At 44.6% G+C, this 14,789-nt stretch overlaps 1 protein-coding gene across 3 annotated transcripts; it reads left to right on the top strand.

The window, feature by feature from the left end:
- Positions 1 to 4,199: 4,199 nt before the first annotated feature.
- LOC127343673 (uncharacterized) lies at positions 4,200 to 13,046 on the top strand. Of its 3 annotated transcripts, none has more exons than XM_071828374.1 (15): positions 4,200 to 4,710; positions 5,145 to 5,200; positions 5,299 to 5,415; positions 5,492 to 5,613; positions 5,880 to 6,152; positions 6,225 to 6,355; positions 7,492 to 7,538; positions 7,672 to 7,830; positions 7,917 to 8,038; positions 8,135 to 8,425; positions 8,609 to 8,739; positions 12,233 to 12,306; positions 12,542 to 12,587; positions 12,726 to 12,791; positions 12,891 to 13,046. In XM_071828374.1, the coding sequence occupies exons 2-14, from the start codon at positions 5,155 to 5,157 to the stop codon at positions 12,730 to 12,732; spliced, it is 1,566 nt and encodes a 521-aa protein (XP_071684475.1). In that variant the 5' UTR covers positions 4,200 to 4,710; positions 5,145 to 5,154; the 3' UTR covers positions 12,733 to 12,791; positions 12,891 to 13,046. The 3 variants fall into 3 exon arrangements, with proteins under 3 accessions (XP_071684475.1, XP_071684473.1, XP_071684474.1); XM_071828372.1 differs by having other exon boundaries at positions 7,660 to 7,830; XM_071828373.1 differs by having other exon boundaries at positions 7,660 to 7,830; positions 12,542 to 12,630; positions 12,891 to 12,921.
- The last annotated feature ends 1,743 nt before the right edge of the window (positions 13,047 to 14,789 follow it).

The raw sequence follows: 14,789 nt of genomic DNA, 5'->3' as shown, positions 1-14,789 counted from the left end.
CACTACCATCCCCTCCGGTTGTCCCGATTTCTGTCACTTCGGGGCCATCGGTTCCGGACAGCGACATGTGTATACAACTTGCAGGTAAGATCATAAAACAATGAATATCATGATCAAATAATAACATGTTCAGATCTGAGATCATGGCACTCGGGCCCTAGTGACAAGCATTAAGCATAACAAGTTGCAACAATATCATCAAAGTACCAATTACGGACACTAGGCACTATGCCCTAACAATCTTATGCTATTACATGACCAATCTCATCCAATCCCTACCATCCCCTTCGGCCTACAGCGGGGGAATTACTCACACATGGATGGGGGAAACATGGCTGGTTGATGGAGAGGCGTCGGTGGTGATGATGGCGATGATCTCCTCCAATTCCCCGTCCCGGCGGAGTGCCAGAACGGAGACTTCTGGCTCCCGAGACGGAGTTTCGCGATGTGGCGGCGTTCTGGAGGCTTTCTGGTGACTTCGACAAAAGGTCTCGCGTTTTTAGGTCGAAAGGGCTTATATAGGCGAAGAGGCGGCACAGGAGGGGCACCAGGGCGCCCTCCCCATAGGCCGGCGCGGCCAGGGGCCAGCCCGCGTGGCCCTATGGTGTGGGGGCCCCAGGCCTCCCCTCTGACTTCCCTTCGGTGTCCTGGTCCGTCTCAGTGAATTATGATGTTTGGTCTTCGTTTCGTCGAATTCCGAGAATATTGCCCGAACAGCCTTTCTGGAACCAAAAACAGCAGAAAACAGGAACTGGCACTTCGGCATCTTGTTAATAGGTTAGTTCCGGAAAATGCATAAAAACATCATAAAGTGCAAGCAAAACATGTAAGTATTGTCATAAAACAAGCATGGAACATCAGAAATTATGGATACGTTGGAGACGTATCATTCACCTATGTGCAGCAACAACTTATGCTTAGCAATACAAGCAACTTATGTGATAGCAAGATATATAACTTCAAGCACGATGGCTATCACAAAGTAAAGTGCATAAGTAACGAGCTCGGGTATAGAGATAACCGAGGCACGCGGGAGACGACGATGTAGCCCAAAGTTCACACTCTTGCGAGTGCTACTCTCCGTTGGAGCGGTGTGGAGGACAAGTCACTCCAAAAGCACGAGGGCCACCGTATTCTCCTCGAGAATTCCCACCAAGAGGGATGTCCTCGAATCACTATGTAACCTTAGGGAGGTTACCGAACCCGCACAAAGCTTGGGGCTATCTCCACAACTTAATTGGAGGCTCCTAACAAATTGCCACATAGGCCTTGCCCTTGAAGAATATCCACAACTTAATTGGAGTCCCCAAGAACACCACTAAGATGCCACAAAGGCCTTGCCCTTGAAGATTCTCCACAACTTAATTGGAGTCCCCAAGAACACCACAAAGATGCCACAAAGGCCACTAAGCCGTCTAGGGTCCAAAGACCCAAGAGAAACAACCTTCTTGCTTTCACTTCCACGAATCACCGTGGAGAACTCAAACCGATGCACCAAATAATGCAATGGCAAGAACACCACAAAGATGCTCAAGTCCTTCTCTCTCAAATTCCAACAAATCTACAAAAGCTATTGGGGGAATAAGAGAGGAAGAACAGAGGAATTCACAAAGAACACCAAGATCAAGATCTAGAGAGTTCCACTCACAAAGAGATGAATTTGATTGGTAGAAATGTAGATCTAGATCTCCTCTCTCTTTTCCCTCAAATGGGGGCAAGAATCATGGAGGGATTGAGAGATAGAGCAAGCTTCTCTAGTTCAACAATGGAGGAGAGAGAGAGTGAGAGAAGCAACATCCCAAGGAGGAAGAAGGGGGGTATTTATACCCCCAAGAAAATCGAGCCGTTGGGCAAAACCAGGGCCGGATAATCCGGCCTAAGTTGGGGCCGGATAATCCCCCCCCCCCCCCCAAAAAAAATGTCCGGCCCTGGGGAAAATTCGGTCAAAAGTCCGGCCAAAAATCCGGCCTCATGCCAGGGTAGTACTGAGCCGAAATGTCTTGAGTCCTTAGCCAAATATTGGGGGCCAGATATTTTGCAAATATCCGGCCCGGATTATCCGGCCCAAAATCTCCGGCCCGGATTATCCGGCCCAAAATCTCCGGCATGGGGAATTTCCGGTCAAAAGTCCGGCAATATATCCGTGGCAGTACTGAGCCGAAAAGCCACGAGTCCTTAGCCAAATTTCAGGGGCCGGATATTTGGGAAATATCCGGCCCGGAAAATCCGGCCTGCTGATATAAAACCGCTACCTTGTAAAATCCAAAACTTAAGATTGGTAGCTCCGAATAGAGTGAAACCAATTTTGTTGGAAAGAGGACGACAAGAGCTTACCCAACAAAAAGTGAAAATATGGAAACTAGTGGGGGTTGATTTTCTATTATATTTAGAGGTGCAACACCTCAACATGAGAAACCGAGAAAATCACCAAACTCGAAAACACAACAAGTGATCTATGCAAATCCGTTTTCGATGAACTAGAGCTTGTCATGAGAATAAGCACAAGCTCTAAAACATCACATGGATAAGATCCAAATAACAACCAAGAAAGATGATGTAAGGATGCAAAGGTTTGAGCTCTCTCCGAACGATACGATCGAGTTACTCACTCGAGAGCTCTCTTGATAGTACGGCAACTAAACTATAAACCGGTCTCCAACTATATACTATGAGACCGGTGAGAAAGAAACCCTATCAAGAGCAAACCTTATACTTGCGCATTCCACTTGAGCTCGATGACGACGATCTTGACCTCAACAAGATGTAACGCCTTTCTTGATTGTGCTTGCTTGACGAAGTCTTGCGGATTGCTCCCCCATAATCCACCATGGGAGAGCTTCTTCTTCGGCGCATCTTCACATATCCATGATCACCATAGGAATGGCAAGACTCAAGCAAAGGATCTCTTCGAGATGGCTCATCTTGAACTTGCACTTCATTTCGTTGATGTCTTGAAGTTAACCTTGAGAGCTCACTTCATCTTCATCTTCAAGACATACTTGAGACTTGATCTTCTTCATTCTTGGAACCTTGAAGCCAACATATGGTTCAAGCATTTCTTCATGGCAAGCTTCAAGCTTATGATCTCTTTGAGTTGGCTCATCTTGAACTTGCACTTCATTATGTTGATGTCTTGAAGTAACTTGAGGGCTCACTTCATCTTCATCTTCAAGACATACTTGACACTTGATATCCTTCATCAAATTCTTCTTATTGCAACCTTGAAGCCAACATATGGTTCAAGCATTGCCTATGGAGAACACCTATAAATATAACTCAATGCAAACATTAGTCCATAGAGATTGTCATTAATTACCAAAACCATACATGGGGGCTCCATGCACTTTCACCCGCGGCGTGCAGTAGCCTCCCCTCCCATTGGTGGAGAGAGCGACGGCCGAAGCCGTTGTTCGCCGCGCCGTCATTCACCATTGATCGCTAGCTCGCTCGATGAGATTGGGGAAGATAGGAGGTGAATAGGGAGACGACGTGGTGAATGCGGCCAGACACGGTAGTTCCGCAATAAATAGAGGGTGACGCGCGTGAAACCGAGACGACGACATTAACTCGCCGCGTGGAAGCCGGCGAAGCGGCGGGAGGCTGTTACAGCACGCAGAAGACGATGGGGCAAGGCACACATCTTCGGCTCCGGCCCACAGGACGACAGGGTCGGTCCAACGCCGCCGCCTCAAGGAGGAGGACGCCGCGGGCTCGCCACCACTTCCACCAGCGAAGAGGCAATGGTGGGAGATGGAGGCGGAGGCGCTGGTGGGCCTCCGTGGCGGTGACAATCGGGAGGAATTCCTCGGGCAACACTTTAGCGTTGGCCGCTCCGTTGAAGATGATGCTGGACCTGCGGCAGACGGCAGTGTGGTCCGCCAGGGACCACGGCGCCAGCTTCATCCATCCCGTCGGACCTTCCTAGCTGCCGACGCCAAAGGAGGAAGAGGACGACGACTGGTCCTTCGGCTCGTCCAGCGACGATGACAACACTGACGACGTCAACAACCTCAACTTCAGCATCTTTGACGCGCGCCACCACTAGGTTTTTTTTTTAATTTTCAGTTTAAATTCGAGTGACTTTTGTATAAAATTAGTCAATATTCATATGATTTTTTTTTGAATATTATTACATTTGAATTTCTATTGAGGATATGGGGCAGAGGTAGAGGATGCTCTACTGGCGCCCCCACACGGCAGTGACGCTTAGTGGGGGCACCAGTGAAGATGCTCTCAGTCCTGGGAAGCCGGCGCACGAGCTCGTTCTGCTCGGAGTGGAGTTGGATCTTCTGCCGCCGCCCGCCGACCGCCGATGCCATGGCGGAGGATGCGCCTCTGTTGGGTAGCACACCTACTGCTGCTCTTTCAGCGCTACGGAGAGAGACCTATGGCGGGGGCTCAGGCGGCGGCCCAAGCTTGCTCTTGCGGCGGGGAAAAAATAGCGATAAGAGGGACAAGGATTAGACTCGGAGTTGCGATTAGAGAAAAGAGCGATCGATGTGCGGCCGTTTTGGATAGACCAGTTGATGCAACATATGGAGAGAATTTTCTTTCATATATGGACGATACCATCCATACAAATTTGCAACCTATCAGTTCATCACCCGACCCTCGCCGGCGCTTTAAATCTCACATCTGCCGCCGGAGGCGAAAACTCGTAGCAGCCGCCACCGAGCGCCCCAAACTCACCCAGGCGCCTCCCACGTAAGGGTAAGTCCCAAATCTGCCGCCAGAAGCGAGAATTCGCCGCTAACCCCGCGGTCTCTTGTTGGGTAGCATGCGCTTTAGATCTATTATGTAGCCCTGATTTTGACTCCTTCCCTTTTCTTGAGCGATCCGATTTAGTCGCCAGAGTGCTTGTGGTTTTCATGTGATGTCGTATCTTGAATGTTGTTCCTTCTTTGTTTGTTCGTTTGGGATCTGGTATTCCTCCTTTTTTTTATTCGTTTTGAATCTCATCCTTACGGCATTATAAGTAGGGTTATTAGTAAATTGGGGATTCGATCCCTTTATGTTCCCCAAAACAACATCTCTGGTTTCTGGTTAAACTTCGGCCCTTTTGATATTTCATTGTGGAATTGTTTAAATAGTTAGTACTATACTCTTTATGGTGGCTGAAAGTTTGGATTGTTCCTTTTCTTAAGGGTTTGAAATATGCGAAAAATCAGTGGAAAAGATGTTCCCGCTAGAACAAGGAGCAGTAAGTCACTGTTCTCAATCTTCGCACCTCTTTTTCTTTATGCTGTACAGTTTTTCCAAAGCGCTAACAACTATGCTCTATGATGCTTCTGTAACTAGGAAACTTGCGTTTGAACGAGGCATCCAGTAGATTAATTGATCGTGAAGGTGGTGTACTCAGTCAAGAACTTGTTGCAAAGTTGTCTCCAAGCATTGTCTCGCTTGCCTCATTTGACGGTGATTGTACTATATGCACATTACTTCTCCATCTTCTGTATTTAATCATCATGACTGAAGTTCTGTCCTTGTGTAGGCGAAAAGCTCCATTCTCAATGCACAGGCACAGTTGTCCGAAATGATCGACTAGGTTCATCTATTGTAACATCGAGAGATTTGGTTACCACTACAGATTCAGGTTATGTCCGAACATTAAAGGTTGGTGTTGCCATTTTTTCTGCACTTCGTTACATGCAGATTTTATTTTGATATATCAATTAGATGAGCTAGCCAAGAAGGCTCCACTGTGCATTGTCGCCAACGTGAGAGAATAGAAAATGAAACAAAGAGGTCTATAGACCAAAAGAGAACTAGCAGAACACCTAGATCTAATCTAATCACACTGCATCATCCTTGCTGATTTAAGATGTCTGTAATCATTTGCTAATCATTCGTATACATGTTGTCTTGTTGTATTGTTACAGTTAAAAGTGCATCTACCGAATGGGGAAGTTGTGAATGCCTCTGTGCAGTACTACAGTGTAGCTCACAACATGCTTGTTGTAACCACTGGGTTCTTCCCTGATATCCGTGCAGCTTGTATACCACAAATGCAAGTTGATTCTTCCACGCGGTTATTAGCTGCAAGTTTATGCCGCATTTCGGACAAATTTTGGGTCACCACTGGGGTACTGATTGACAGTCCTACTGGAGTTGAGAGCCATGAAACCATGTGGTCCACGTGCCAGATCACTGAGGTGCACTGTCAATTTCTGTCCAAGTTTTTTTTAACTCTCTTTTGAGGCATCACAGATTTTATTTTGTGCTAGGCTGGAAGTGGTGGACCTCTTGTTGATTTTGATGGAAATATTGTTGGGATGAACCTCTGTATGAAGAAGCAAAAAACCTCGTTCGTACCAGCAAAGCGAATTGTTGAATGCATGGACAGGCTTGGGTTCTGGTATGTCATCTATGCTTCAATCATACTGATGAATATTACAAACACAGTATGTGTTCTGAAATCTATGCATCTGTTCGCTTTCAGCCAAATCTGTCTAGATTAAAAAAGTTAGCTGCCCACCTGATTTGATTGGTCTTTGGAATTGCATTTTTTTGGCTCGCCTAGCCCTATGGGCACCCATGTTATTTTCACTTAAATTAAACAGGCTAGATGTCTCTATTGGGGACATTCACATCTTACGATGTTCAAACCCTGGCCATCTTAGTACAGTTCTTCCCTACACCATCTGACGGTTCATTAAGCGGCTTCGATGCTCTCTGTTCGACGAGTCAACCCCAACCCCACTCTCATGTGGCTGCTGGTGAGCAGAGGCTGTGGGAAAGCTCTACCAAAAAATTGGCTTCACAGCTCTACCGTTCTTCTCTGTGGGTCTCCTTTGGCGGTTAGTGGTGGCTGATCAAGCGGTTTAATATATGCTGATGGGAGACGAAACATAGCGTCTAACCTGCAGCTATGAACACATGAGGATGACATTTCCAATTTTTTTGAAGTGTAGGATGTTTAAGTTAATTAAGTGAACGTTTCTGTGTAAGTGTCGGTCTAATTAATACTGTATAGCACAGCACAATAGCAGGCCAACATACCGCACTATTTTTTTTCTTGAAAAAAGTGGTCGCGTGTTCAAAGGATGATGAGTTGATGACTATTTCTTGCTGTTCCAGTTTGATTATAGTTTGATTAGTTTTTCATGATGATTGTAGTTGGCTATGACTATGTCTCAGTTGAATGGTGCCATATGTGCTGGAATTCTATACTTCTCTACATGCTCACATCTTTCAAGTTCTTATTGCCTCATCATGAAAACAATTGGTATCACTATGCATGCCAAGTTGCCGATTGTTTGCCAAGCAATTTGGCTGCAAACTAATCAGAGACCTATTTTTTGCCAAAAAGTTGGAAGGTACTATATTCATAATAATCCAAACAACATTAACATAACAAAATAGTGGTCATGCCTTTGCTTCGGTTGTCATACCAAAATTTTAGTTGGGTAGTTACCTGGGCCTTGAAACAAACATGTCCTCTGTTACTGATGATACTAAAAATTATGATAAGTTTACTACATTCTGCTGCAGGACCTATTTGGAGAATACTCCCACACCATCGAACTTCAGTTCAGTAGGTGAGCTAAGCACAATCACTCCTTTATAGTTACACTAACGTAGGCCATCCTGAAGTAGGCATATATGAAATCAGTTTGTCTAAATTCAGTTTCGCTTCCATTATAGTTACTTCAAGTTTAGGTACCATTGTAGGTAGCTCAAGTCAAAATCGCGCAAGCGAGGGAAGTGAAAATAAGAACCAGGAACCTTGCGCATTTCCTATTCATGAAGCTAATGATGTATGGTGTGACCTCAATCAAGCACTTGCAGAAAAATTGTCTCCGAGCATTATCTCCATTGCTTCATTTGATGGTGATTAATACTACTATGTGCACATTTCCAATGGTTGCATTTAGCCGTCATCAGTAGTTAATGACTGAAATTATGATGTTGCATAGGAGAGGCATTGCATTCTGAATGCACAGGCATGGTTATTGACAGAGAACTATCTTCAGCCTCCTTTCTGACGACAGCAAGTTTGTTTGGATCATTAGATCAAAATCTTTGGGATGATTTAACGGTTTGTGCTGCCAATTTTTCTGTGCTTTGCTTGCTTATTTATGCTATAGGTAATGGTTACGCATAACATTTGTCTTCCTTTGCTATATAATTACAGATCAAAGTGCGCCTTCCGAATGATGAAGTGGTCCATGGGTGGTTGCATTATTATTCGTCTCCTTACAGTCTTGCTGTCATCGTGACCCATTCCTTGCCGTCCTCCCTTGATCTTTGTGTAGCATGTCTTGGCAACGACATGCACGTTGAGTCGTCTGCTGAGTTATTAGCTGTAAGGCGTTGCTTCGACTCAGGCGAATTAGTGTCCACGAGAGGGTCAGTGATACATGGAACATGGACAGGTGGAATTCATAAGAAAGAGCGCAAATTGTCCACATGCAAAATCATCGAGGTGCGCTGTTGATATCTTGTCTGATTTTTCGACATGGTCAAAGTCAACAATTGTACAGTGAATTCATGATATTAGGGTCATATTATTTATCATTATTATGGGCATTATACTTTCTTATGCCCCAAAATTTCAATTTTTTTGGTATGTGTGGTAGGCTGAGCGTAAGTTAATTTTTTGTGCCAGGCTGCCAGCGGAGGACCACTTGTTGATTGTGATGGGAATATTGTTGGCATGAACTACTATGATGAGGAAATGACTTCATTTGTGCCAAGTAATCTTATTTTTGAATGGTTGGCGCCTGCTCATGTACACTGGTAAGATTGAATTCCAGCGTTTATGCTGAATAGCTTTTCTAGTTGGCTTACTGTCTTTTGCTATTTTGATTCTTCAATACAGTATAACAGTATTCAAATTGGCTGAGAAAACATTATATCTGCAATAGGTCTCTTGACAGAATTGCAAATGTGTAGAATAAATCAACCTAATGAAACTATTGTGGGCATGAAAATATGGTATGCATTTTTTTCCCGTACGGAACAAAACATACTTCAAATCATCCATGTGCAATGAGGAAAAAAAGGCTAAGGTCCGAGGCATCAAAAAGCTAACCAGCCAAAACCAATAATTCTATTGAGTTGGAAATATGATGTGTATATGCTAGACTAATAGTGATTGAAAAATACCAGATGCATTATGTGGGACCAAGAAATTTTAAAGCTTTGCATTTCTGTGCTGTGCTTCATTATTGAAAGATATATTGATTAAAGTGAGAACAACAAATTTTCACCACATTATGAAGGTGATGAGGTGTGGCAACTTGCAAGACATCCACCACATTCTTACCTTTGAAGCCCTTAGGGTGTGTTTGGTTTGAGGTCAAGCAGTAATGTGTTGGGATATCCATGTCTACATGGATGGGAATATTCTTGTTTTTTTGTTTGGTTGGATGAGAGGGATGAGCCAGTTTTTTCTCGGGTAGATGGTTGGTTCGGTGCATAGGATGAACCCTTTTTTGTTTGCTTGAAGAGACGAGGTGTATATGTTGTTGTGCTGACCTTTTTGTCACGAGATTATGAGATACTCCCTTTTGCATTTGATTTCAGCAATATAAGTTTCACAAGGTTATGTTCAGCAATATATTAAACCAGATTGCATTTTGAAAAATAGGAACTGAACTTGAACATCTTAGACATCACAGAGGCAAGCATATATGCCAAAGCCAAATAAATTAGCATCTTTGTCTTGTTGTCCATTGAAAACTAAGGTCCGAGGCATCAAAACGCTTACCAGCCAAAAACTGAATTTTCCAGTGAACTAGATATAGTTTGCATATGCTAGAATAATAGCTACTTCCATTCAAAAAGCCTTATTGATGAAAATACCTTATGTATTATACGTGCCAAAAACTGTTAAAGTTTGTACATGTCCACATGGATGGGTATATTCTTCTTTTTTTTTTGTTTTGTTGGATGAGAGGGATTAGCCAGTTTTTCTGTTGGGTAGAAAAGGTTGTGAGGTTGATTGGATGAACCCTTTCTTGTTTGCTTGAAGGGACGAGGTATATAGGTTGTTGTGCTGACCTTTTTTCTCATGAGGTTATGGGATACTCCTTTTTGCATTTGATTCAGCGATATAAGTTTCACTAGTTCACACAATGTCAAGTTTAGTGATATATATATTAAACTAGATAACATTTTGAAAAATAGGAACTGAATTTCAACATCTTATTCATCACGGAGGCAAGCATATATGCCAAAGCCACATAAATTAGCATTTTTGTCTTGCTGTCCATCGACAATGAAAAATTGAGTTAAAGTGTAACTTTAACATGACAGCATACAAAACTTCAACCATTATTTGTGGAGACAATGACTATTTTTTTTTTTTAAACATAAGGCCAAAGGCCCAGCTTTAAATTAATAAAGCCAAAACGGCAGATACAGAGTGCAACAAGGCATACACAGCTTACAAACCAAAGAGAAAAAGCACAGATGCTATGATCACTAAGGCTATCGTCTACCCGAGCAGCCACCAGAGGAAGAAACATAGCTAGAAGGGAGCACCATCAGCGGAAGGAACGAGCACGCCAGCTTCCAGAAGAGTGATTAGTGTCCAACTCATGACCTCTGACTCCGAAGAGGGACCCTTCCCTCTCGCCCCGGTCCGAAGAGCGTCGCCATCGGCAGACAGAGAAGCTCTCCCAAGAGCAAACCAGAGTAAGAACACCCAAAGAGCATGGAAGTGGGCAAGTCGGCTACCGCAACAGAGAGCTCCCGACGAGCGCCATCAGCCGCCTCGGCACCACCATGAGGAGGACACAAGCTGCTGGGCGCCGGCGCACCACGAAGACCGGCAAACAAGAGCATCAACCTGGCCAAGCACAAGGTTGACAAAGGAGAGAACGCACTGCCAAGCACCACCACGACCAACCGGAACCCGCCAACCACCCCTGCAATCCTCAGACGAAGCCTCCAGGAAGGGAACGCCATCGCAATGCCGCCAACGCCCACACGAGGAAAAAGGGTTTTCACCCCGGGCAGGGGTGAGGGTGGGGAAGAAACAAGGGATCTCAACGCTGCCTCCAAGGAGGGACACGGCGCCAGGAGCGTCGCCAGCGTCGTGGCCACCGCCGGCCACAGGTTTCCCCGGTCCCGAGCCTCCCGCCACCATCCAGCAAACCAGAGCAAGCAGATCTGGCCAAGGGATGCAGGTTTCACCGGCCGGAAAAGGGGGGATCTTCCGGGGACAGGCACACAGAGCTGGCGGCAGCTCCCCGGCCACACCAGACGCCCGCCACCCCTCCGCCGTCCGCACGACCAGAGAGGAGGGCAAGCACTCACAGCCACCGCTCGCCGCAGAGCCGGCGCCGTCCACCAGATCAGGGCCGCCGCCCTGAGGTCCAGAGCCCCCTCCGAGGACGCCGCCGGCAGCACCCTCCCTTACCTCCGGCTAGGCCCGAGGCCAGCCAACGGCGACGGAAGAGCCACCGAGCAGCCCCACCGGCCACGGCGAACCCAGCGCGGAGTTCCTCCACCGATCTTCCGCGCGGGGGGCGAGGGCCCAGATCCCCGCCGCCCCCTTCACCGGCGTCGCGGGCTTAGCCCGGCGGCGCCTCTAGGGGCGACGAGGAGGAAGAGGATGGCTGGGGGAGGCGGCGGCGGCGCGACTAGGGTTTCGCCTCCCTGGTCGCCTGGAGGGGGCGACCCGAGAGGCGTTTTCTTCGGAGACAATGACTATGGATAATTTAACACTGTAGAAGTGAAAAGAAGTGAAGGAACTAACCATCAAGATGGTTTTACGTGATCCCAAGTTGTCCTCTTCAATTTCCTCACTCATTCTGGTCATGGTTAAATGACCAATCGCCCATTAGAGGGCCTATCCTATTGCTAAGGCTTTAGCCGCTGCTAGCGCTGGCAATTGCCGTTTCTGTTTGATTGTGAAAGTTGCTATCTGACCATTCAGTGGCAAGCAAAATGCGGCTTGAACACCACCAAATAGTACATAAATGGATGAGTACACCAGACTTCCATGTAGGCAATCTTGCATTTATCCCTGTAAGCATGAAAGAGAACTTCATTGTTGCACATTTAGTCATTTTCTTGCAATGCTATTATTATTTATTCTTGCATCCATTCTAGACATCACACTGCCCTATTGTTCTTGTTGCAAAACCGTGCTTCTCATTTTCTATATTTTTATTTTCTCGTGAACTCTGTTTTTTTTTGTCATGTCCATTCAGTTGTTTTAGTTATTTAACATCCATGCCTGAAAACGACTCTTGATCTTTGCATCAATTACCACATTCAGGGCTGCAAGTAAAGACCCTTCTCGTACAAATGAGATACAACAATCTTCCGCACCTCATAGCTACAGTCCAAAAGGTAAGCTAAGCACAACCACCTTTAAGGTGATATGCACTAGCAAGATGTTCTTCATCATTTTCTAACGTTACTTGCCGACAATCATATTTTGGTTCCTCCAGCGCTGCACAAAGCTAGTTTAAGTTAATGGCTGTAGTAGTTCCATCACGCAATTTATTAAGTTCTAATGTTCCCAGCAATGACGAGTACTAAGCTTTTTGATCATCATGGGATTAATAATTTTTTCATCTTGTAGAACTCACAGATGATGAACTTAAGCGCATACTTTCTCCCTGGGGATGGTGAGTGGGTGCTTTGGAGTTTTCCTATCATTACCATTGCATGGTGAATTGCTTCACCTTTGTTGCACGAGCATATGTTCTGACTATGCTGATCATTATTAATAAATTGTCCTGAATCTCTTCAATCTGTTGCACCAGGATTTAGAAATAGAGTAAATGCGATCTTACTTGCTAAAGGTTATCCCTTGCCAAGTTTTGCTGATGGTGAGTAGTTACTATCCATCGTGATGACTGTTCCCTGATGTGCCAGGTTTTGACAGCTTTGTTCTGACTTAATTAACGAGCCATGCTTTACTTAACCAGATGGCATGTACTTGAATTGGGATTTTGAAGAGGGATTTGGCAAAGATATTTTGAGTGAACCCACTAGCAGAGTTGCTTCAAAGATGTCTCGAAGTGTTGTGGCACTTGCCTCATTCGTTGTAGATAAACCTGAGGATTCGGGGGAACACAGAAAGGGTGATTTTACTATTTCTAGCTCATTATATTTATATATTTGGTTACTTGTTAAAAGTTTGAAATTATATTTTGTGCAGAGAAAAAAATTGCAAGAAAGTTTGCTTGCACAGGTGTATTTATAGAATGCTCTGGATCCACTACAAGAATTCTGACTTCAGCAAGTTTGGTTAGGTCTGGTGATGGAAAGAACATTCATCGTGAATGGAAGGTTGGTGCTCCTAGTCATACGAGCTTATTCTACTTGTTCATTTAAGATACTAGTAAGCCTCACTTCATTATTCTAGATTGAAGTGTGCCTACCAAGTAAACGACGCGTGGATGGGACATTGCAACATTATGATTTAAAGTATAACGTGGCTGTTGTTAGCATCAAGGGTGTCTGCAGTTATCGTGCAGCAAAAATTGATGAAACCTCGCAAACTGAGGTTGGAGCTCAGGTAGTAGCTCTTGGGCGTGGCTTTGAATCAGGTAAGTTAATGGCCACAGAGGGGGCTGTGACTGCTAAACGTAGTAGATCTTATTGCGAAGAGCTTCAGATATCCACTTGTAAAATCGCCAAGGTACACTGTTGACTTCACTCATCTCTTTCCACCTATTGGAGCTAAATAGTCCATGAGAGCGTATGAAATACCAGTGACTATTTCCTTGTGTAATCCTTTGTTATCGCTTCATTGTTATGCTATAGGCTGGAATTGGAGGGCCCCTTGTTGATTCTGATGGGAACTTTGTTGGCATGAACTTTTATGACATGGATGGATCAAACTCCTTTCCTACCAAGGGTTAGAATCCTGGAACTTATGAGGTGTTTTAAGGCACAACGGTATGCCCTTTATCTTCATGTATATAGTTTTTTTTACTCTGGTGCAACTGCTCGAAGTGTTTGTGAAGTACACAGTATCCAGGTGTTGGGGAGTTGGCTCGCAAAATCCTTTTGATCATCAGTAGTTGAATTTCGGGTGAAACAGTGTAGAATTGATGATAACTGAATTTGGATTAGGCTGTTAGTCTATTTCTGATCTGCAACTAGCAGTTTGAATTAAGAAGTCATGTGTCTTATTTTGCATTTTTTTCAAATGATTTGATGTTTCTGTGGTTTCATCTGGTTAGGAAATAATGACAATATTGATGAACCTGCCATAGAGCTTGTATAGTGTTTCCCAGACGCAAATTATGTGCTGGAGCTCTGTAGGGTTGGCAGAGCTGCTTAGGGTTGCCCTGCTTCCCTTACTAGATAATTTGATAAGCCATATTGAGCTACAGTTGAACATACAACATCATGGAATGCTGAACTGATTTGATATTATATATGTCTCATCTTGTTTGCAAATATATAATAATATTGATGTAATGATATCAGTCGGTGTAATCTTTTTCTCAATTGACATTTGGCCTTACTCTAGCTGCAGCGCTGTTAAAGCTATAGCTTAGGACAGACATGGAGCTTATGTAGAGGTTTCTATTATCAAATTATGTTCCGTGTTTTGTAGTGTTACTGCAACTATTTAGCGGCGGCTGTGTTTTGTCGAAGCTGCAACTGCTTTGCTGCGGCTGCTTTACCTTTATCTGAATAAGCCAACAATTAACATAAAGCGTCATGCATCTAAATCATTTGTTTTTTGGACTCTAGAAGTCTAAAATTACCATTTGGTTTATCTGTAGGACTGTTTCTGTTGCACAGACTCCAGACAAGTCTGAAATTCCTAGGTATCTGTATCCTTGTGACCATCTCATTACATTTCCAGA

The sequence above is a fragment of the Lolium perenne genome, chromosome 3 (genome assembly GCF_019359855.2).
Source record: "Lolium perenne isolate Kyuss_39 chromosome 3, Kyuss_2.0, whole genome shotgun sequence".
NCBI classification, from domain to species: domain Eukaryota; kingdom Viridiplantae; phylum Streptophyta; class Magnoliopsida; order Poales; family Poaceae; genus Lolium; species Lolium perenne.
Note: the sequence above shows the minus strand (reverse complement) of the source record. Positions and strands in the feature narration are given on the sequence as shown.

Excerpts from the sequence above, each read along its gene's own strand:
- LOC127343673 (XM_071828372.1), top strand. The coding sequence starts at position 5,155 with ATGCGAAAAATCAGTGGAAAAGATGTTCCCGCTAGAACAAGGAGCA. Across the intron at positions 5,614-5,879 it reads GTTATGTCCGAACATTAAAG|TTAAAAGTGCATCTACCGAA; the intron begins GTTGGTGTTGCC and ends GTATTGTTACAG. Across the intron at positions 6,356-7,491 it reads ATGGACAGGCTTGGGTTCTG|GACCTATTTGGAGAATACTC; the intron begins GTATGTCATCTA and ends ATTCTGCTGCAG.